Raw genomic sequence first — 6,000 nt, 5'->3', positions numbered from 1 at the left:
ACCGCTGCTGATAACATCACAGCTTGAACGCAATGCATGTTCAGCTTGGCCTTGTGCCTTTGCACGAGATGTGCATCATTGGACAATTTGTAGGATGAACCACGGTTACACAAGCTCAGCATTGTTGGAAATTAATGTGCTGGGAATGTCTTTCACCAGTTTTAATGTCCTGAAACCATGACAGCCACGTTGCCGAAATGAAGTACGCGGCGTCGTTCATGAACCATTCTCACCAACGCCACGGCTCACACCGATTACACCGGCGGCCCTCTTAGGCCGTCGTCCTGTGTGGCGTCTGTATGACCTCTATATGACCTCTGCGTGACCTTTGTGTGACCTGTGACCGGGCTGGCTGGCAGTTGTCCACCTCAGCTGTCCCAAGATGTACCTGGTGCACACTATGGAGCAGCAGTACCAGCTGCGCGCCTACATCTACCAGGCGCGCGACCTGCTGGCCGGAGACAAGACGGGCTTCTCCGGTAGGTGGCGGTCTGCTCGGCCGCAGCGCCGCCGCCCGCGGACGCCGCTCGGGCGGGTTCAGTGGCCGGCGGCGTGCTGGTGACGGGCTGTACGCAGGGCCGTACAAGACGCGTGTGTCGTTTTGTGTGCTGTTTATTGGCGGTTGTGGGCATGAAGCGGGACATAATGTGACAAGTAGATTGGCGCCGGAGGGTAAAATCGGCCCCCCAATGGTGCGCCCGTCCTGATGCGTGTATGAAACGCGGCGCGGAATGCGTTAGTGGCTGAAATCTGAAGGTTAAGAATAAACCATGCACGTTGATTGTGACGTCATTAGCGTGACGCCACCTGCACGTCTGCGTCAGATGTTCCAATGACGTGACATGCCAGTGTCGAAGTCGCGCGAAACGCCCGTAACATATGACCAGCCCCGGTCTTACGATACTAGAGCACGCTAGGTCGGCCGGTCTGGCCTTGTCTCGTCACGCATCGCCCCCGTTCCACTGCACGTGACCGACGGTGGCGCCGCTCTGCCCGCAGATCCGTACGCCTGCGTCAGCTTCCTGAACTTCTCGCAGCGGACGGAGCGGGGTCGGGCCACGCTGTGCCCCACCTGGGACCAGACGCTGCTGTACGACGACCTCACCATCCACGGCGACCCCATGTTCATCCTGGAGCAGCCGCCGCAGGTCATCATCGAGGTGTTCGACCACGACACCTACGTGAGTGGAGCGCGCCGCCAGGAGCCGGCAGAGGGGTTAGTGTGTTGGGCTCGCACGTACGGAGGCCGAGTTCGGGTCCCGGTGGTGCCGCGCCCCGGAGCGATAATAGGGGCGATGCAGGCGCACGACGCTCCGTAAAAGGGGCGTGATGACTGCTTCATGCCGCGTCTCGTGTCGCGTTCTCTTTAAACAGACAAGAACGCGTCGTTAGGCCGGGTTATCGAGCGGTGACTTTGTCGTGGGGCGGAAGGAGGGAAAGTGTGCCAGCAGCAAGAGGTGGCTGTGGCAATGCCCTTTTTTTAGGGGGGGGGGGGGGCCAAATTTGGCGTTAATCAGGAGAAGTTCTGCCTGGGTGGTTGCAGCCAAGGAGGCAGCCGCCCATAGGCCCAGACCGTGATGATCATTGATTTGATCCGATGACCATTACCGTGATGATCAGCTTCCCGGCGTTGTGATTGGTTGGTGGGTGGGTGACGAGCAGGGGACGCTCACTATCGCCGCCTACCTTTGAAACCCCAACCTGGTGTGCGTTTACGGGACTGGCCTCTGGGACGTTGTCTTGAGGGCTTATCTTCCCCCCCCCCCCCCCCCCTTATGACTCGGTTGTCCCCTCGCTCTCAGCGTGTCAATTACGTGCACGGGCTAGTTTGTACTCGATAGCCAGTATATGATATCGCTACACTAGGTGATGGTGGGTGGTGTCAGTTTTCTCCACCGTAGTTCCCATGAAATTTTTGATGCACCGTGTGACCTTAGCCCTCCACTCACCAGTGTGACCTTGCCGACCTACTGGTCTGCCCCTACTGCTCTGATGCAGTGGCATAGGGAATCTTTGGTCGTATTCCTCTCCCTGGCCCCGCCCCCGACCTTTTGTGACCTGATCCGCCCCTGGCCTGGCGTGACCTGACCCCGCCCCTGACCTGGCGTGACCTGACCCGCCCCTGACCCGGCGTGACCTGACCCCGCCCCTGACCTTTTGTGACCTGATCCGCCCCTGACCTGGCGTGACCTGACCCGCCCCTGACCCGGCGTGACCTGACCCCACCCGTGGCCTGGCGTGGCCTGACCCCGCCCCGACCTTTTGTGACCTGACCCGCCCCTGGCCTGGCGTGACCTGCCCCCACCCCTGACCCGGCGTGACCGGACCCCACGTGCGCAGGGCGAGCCTGAGTTCCTGGGCCGGGCCGTAGCCACGCCCACCGTCCACCTGGACCCGAGCAAGGCCCACCCACCGCCGCTGCAGTGGTTCAAGTTCAGCAAGGGCGACAACGACAGCGCAGGTCAGTACCGGCCGACGGCGCCTCGAGCCTGACTTGACCTGACCTAACCTCATCTCACCTGCAGATCCGGTGTTTGAGGCACGGGTGGTGCTTCTTAACATGATGGAGGACGCTGGAACCATCTTCCGATGCGCATTTGTAGCTGCACGACGCGTTGCATTTTGTCGCGGCATTCGCGCATTGCACGGGAACTTGCGCCTCTATGTCGTTTGCACTAAACTTGATAATGTCGCGGTACATTTTGTCGTGTTGTACACGATCATGACAGCAGGCATGGCATTAACCGGCGTATTATCGGTTGTCAACTCCACGCAGTTGCTATGTTGTGTTGGATACATTTTTATTGTGTTGTTCTCGATGTCAGGGTCGTTATGATCTACGCTTTCATTTTTGGTCGCAGCTAGTTTTTTAACGATGTTTCAAGCGGTACCTTTCACCTGAAGCGGACCAAATAGATTTGGGTGGTTCGGCCGCCCTGTCCTGCCACGGGTGGTGGGGCCACCGCGTGCTGTCCAACGTTAGCACAGTGTAAGCCGAGGAAGTAAATTAATCTTCCACTCGCCGCATACGCTGCTGAGCGGTTGAAATCGCCAGATGACGAATAAAATCCAGAATCTCATAAAGATAATCTCATCGCTTGACTTCGCTTTAACTCAAGGATAATCTCATTTCAAACGCAGTTATCTGTGGGGAGCGTTGGTGAGCTGTTCCAAAGCGCGCAACAGAAGCCGTCCTCGATGCGGGCTCTGTCGGTGTCGCCCCGTCGGCACGGGGGACGGGCTCGTAGCGAGCAGCTGGAGCAGCTCCGTTGTCTGGGTGCTGTTCCGACGCCGCTGGCTGGGCGGCCTGGCCGCTGCGCTGGCTGGGGACGGGCGGCCCGCATGTGACCGGCCATCGTGTGCGCGTAGCCTCTGGCTGGGGACGAGAGCGGGCGTACCTGAAGCCCTCGGAGCGGGGCGAGCTCTCCGACAGGCCCTACCACGGTCAGTGTGACGTCAGGCTGACGTCACGGACAGGCCGGCCGGACGGCGCGGCAGCTTCTGGTTGGTGCCGTTCGTGGCGTCTGGCGTCGTTTTGGTTGTGCTTTTGTTTTGACGTTGCTGTTGTTCTGTCGGCTTCGTTACGTCGAGATAAGTGGATGTGCCGTGTTTTTCTTCATAACTTCGCATGGCCGGCTGCGGACCTGCTTCCCTGTTTTGTGTGTGAAACTTACCTCGACTAGCATTCGTTGTTTTCTATCATCGTTGCGGCTTGAGTCGTCGGTGCCTTGGATCGGTTTGGGGCGTTCCGTGCCCACAATTTCGGTGGAAAGTAACGCCGAAATGATGCGCTTCAAAGAGGACGTGTTATCTGGTCTTGGTGGCGACACATGCGAAACGATGGCGTGCAGCACGTTTGTAACCGTCGCCTCCAGTTCAGCTCTGTCAATCATTCTCCAACAAGACGCCTACTGTTTGAAATAAACGACCGTAGAGATTCGTGCTCAGCGAAGTGTGTGTGACCCCAAACCGCGCGCTTGCCGTGTGTCATTAATGAGCGTAGGTTAAAGAGTCTCCGTAATCTGTCTTGTGATTCCCTAACACGCGGAATTATCGTTGTCTGCTATCTGCCCGTGAATCGTTGCCAACGAGCTTGTCACGAGCGCCATGTGATATCACTGTTGATCCCCTGTAAGATGGGGTATGCTTTCTTACGTAATATCCTACGTGATTGATTTATATATATATATATATATATATATATATATATATATATATATATATTTAATTTAATACGTATAAGTTATCTCATGTTATAATTTAATTTAATACGTAATTATAATTTCCTACGTGATATCGTCCACGGCGGTGGTTCATTGCCATTCCTTTCGCCGCAATCTCCCCGGCGGTGTGGGTCCTCTCCGTCTCTCAGTCCAGTAAGTTGTCCGCGGATTCCCGCGGATGGAAAGCGCTTTGCTCTGATTCGTTATTGTCACGTGCCGTCCGCAGGCCTCTCAACTGCGCACTGTCTGTGTTTGCTTTCTGGGTTACGGTGTCGTGCCTCTATTATGTTAAGCGGCAGTTTTTTTCTCGAGAGTTGGCGGTCTTAATGAATAATGTACAGATACACAAACAGTGATGATTATATTAGATAATATAATGCATAATTTTGGTATTGACATAATGATCATTATAGCAATTCATAAGTATATATATACACATACATATACACACGTGCACCTGGGCCGTTGAGGTCGTATGACAATGTAGCTGCCCTAGTGCCCTAGGGTTCCGATTAAGCCCTTATCCGCGACGCAGGCGTGGTGGTTGAAAGCTGCCCCTGCCCCAGGTGGCCACGTAGTCCCCCCTCGCATGTCATTGATTTCAAACCCAGATGGCATGTCGTCGCCTATCGTTGCTGTAGGCGAGTTGGTAAGGCCGCCTCTGAGACGTAGATCACCCCCATACTCCTGTTCTCGTGTCAGGCTGCCGTGTGCCCCTGTGGCCGCCCCAGGTCCAGAAGAGCCCCGCCCCACAGCGGGTGTGTCTCGTCCTCCCGTCAGCCGCCCTCGTGACCCGACCTGACCTGCGCGTGACCCGGTGACCCGCGCGTGACCCGGCCGCCGGTGCCACAGGTGAGCTGCTGGCCTCGTTCGAGCTCTACTGCAAGGTGTCGGAGCTGCCGTTTCCTGCCGCCGACGAAGAAGGGTGGCACGCTGTACTACGTGCCCAGCGGCATACGGCCCGTGCTGCAGCCGTACCGCCGTGGAGGTGGGAGGAGGGCCGCGCCCGTCCGCCTGTCCGCCTGTCCGTCCGCCTGGTCGCTCGCCCGCTCGCTGGCTTTCTTGCGCTCTGCCCCGTCCCGACCAAGTCACATAGGGCCGTGCCGGGGAAGGGGAGGGTTAATGGTTTGTGGTTTGTGGTTTGTGGTTGTGGGCGGAGGGGAGGGGAAAGCAGGCCTAGATGTTTTGGTCGCGGAGTTTTCGGTTGTAGTGGCGTCGTTACGAGGGAAACAGTGTAAATGATTCTTGGCATCTGCGCCTCTTCATGCCTCTGTCTTACTCTATGTCTCTATCTGTTTTGTGCCCTTTGCCTGTTGACATGTACTCCCCTATATTTTAATGCATCCGAATGCGTCATGTGGTCTGTTGTATATAGCGTGATCGCGTGAATTAGGATTTCCCGACACCAGCTGTCCTTTCTCGTTGGGAGATACAGACTGAGAGGGTATTGCACGTGAATTTCTCGTTCTCAGATGCGCTTTCTGACGGTGAGAAACCCAGAGCTTGTGCGATAGTAGCGTTGCGTTCGTTCGCCGGCATGGAAACCTTCCGTTGAGAAGCAAGGGGTGTAAATTATTCCATATATGAACAGCCCCTCCCCTGCCTCTCATTCTACCGTTCTGGTAACCGGTGGAGAGCGTCCCTGGTGGACACCTTAACACAGTAACAAGCGCTCCCCCCGCCTCCCGACTGCTGCACCAGCCAGTGGAGAACGTCCTGGTGGTAATCACTTCCCCGTACCTTTCTCACGTCTTCCAGGTCATGTGGTGATAGCAGC

General features: G+C 56.5%; 2 protein-coding genes across 2 annotated transcripts in view; both read left to right on the top strand.

The window, feature by feature from the left end:
* Positions 1–359: 359 nt before the first annotated feature.
* LOC119104737 (dysferlin) lies at positions 360–5,708 on the top strand (the record flags this gene model as incomplete). Its single annotated transcript, XM_037228455.1, is given in 6 exon segments — positions 360–479; positions 1,000–1,181; positions 2,341–2,461; positions 3,370–3,444; positions 5,076–5,148; positions 5,696–5,708. Coding segments are annotated over 6 exon segments (584 nt in total), but the record flags the coding sequence as incomplete, so codon positions are not given.
* LOC119104778 (myoferlin) overlaps positions 5,204–6,000 on the top strand; it is a 24,261-nt gene continuing 23,464 nt past the window's right edge. The window contains exon 1 of the mRNA XM_037228499.1: positions 5,204–5,211. The gene's annotated coding sequence lies outside the window, so the exon portion shown is untranslated. The remainder of the gene's footprint in view (positions 5,212–6,000) is intronic.

The sequence above is a fragment of the Pollicipes pollicipes genome, unplaced genomic scaffold (assembly GCF_011947565.3).
Source record: "Pollicipes pollicipes isolate AB1234 unplaced genomic scaffold, Ppol_2.1 Scaffold_6052;HRSCAF=7182_pilon_pilon_pilon, whole genome shotgun sequence".
In the NCBI taxonomy this organism is placed as follows: Eukaryota; Metazoa; Arthropoda; class Thecostraca; order Pollicipedomorpha; family Pollicipedidae; genus Pollicipes; species Pollicipes pollicipes.
Note: the sequence above shows the minus strand (reverse complement) of the source record. Positions and strands in the feature narration are given on the sequence as shown.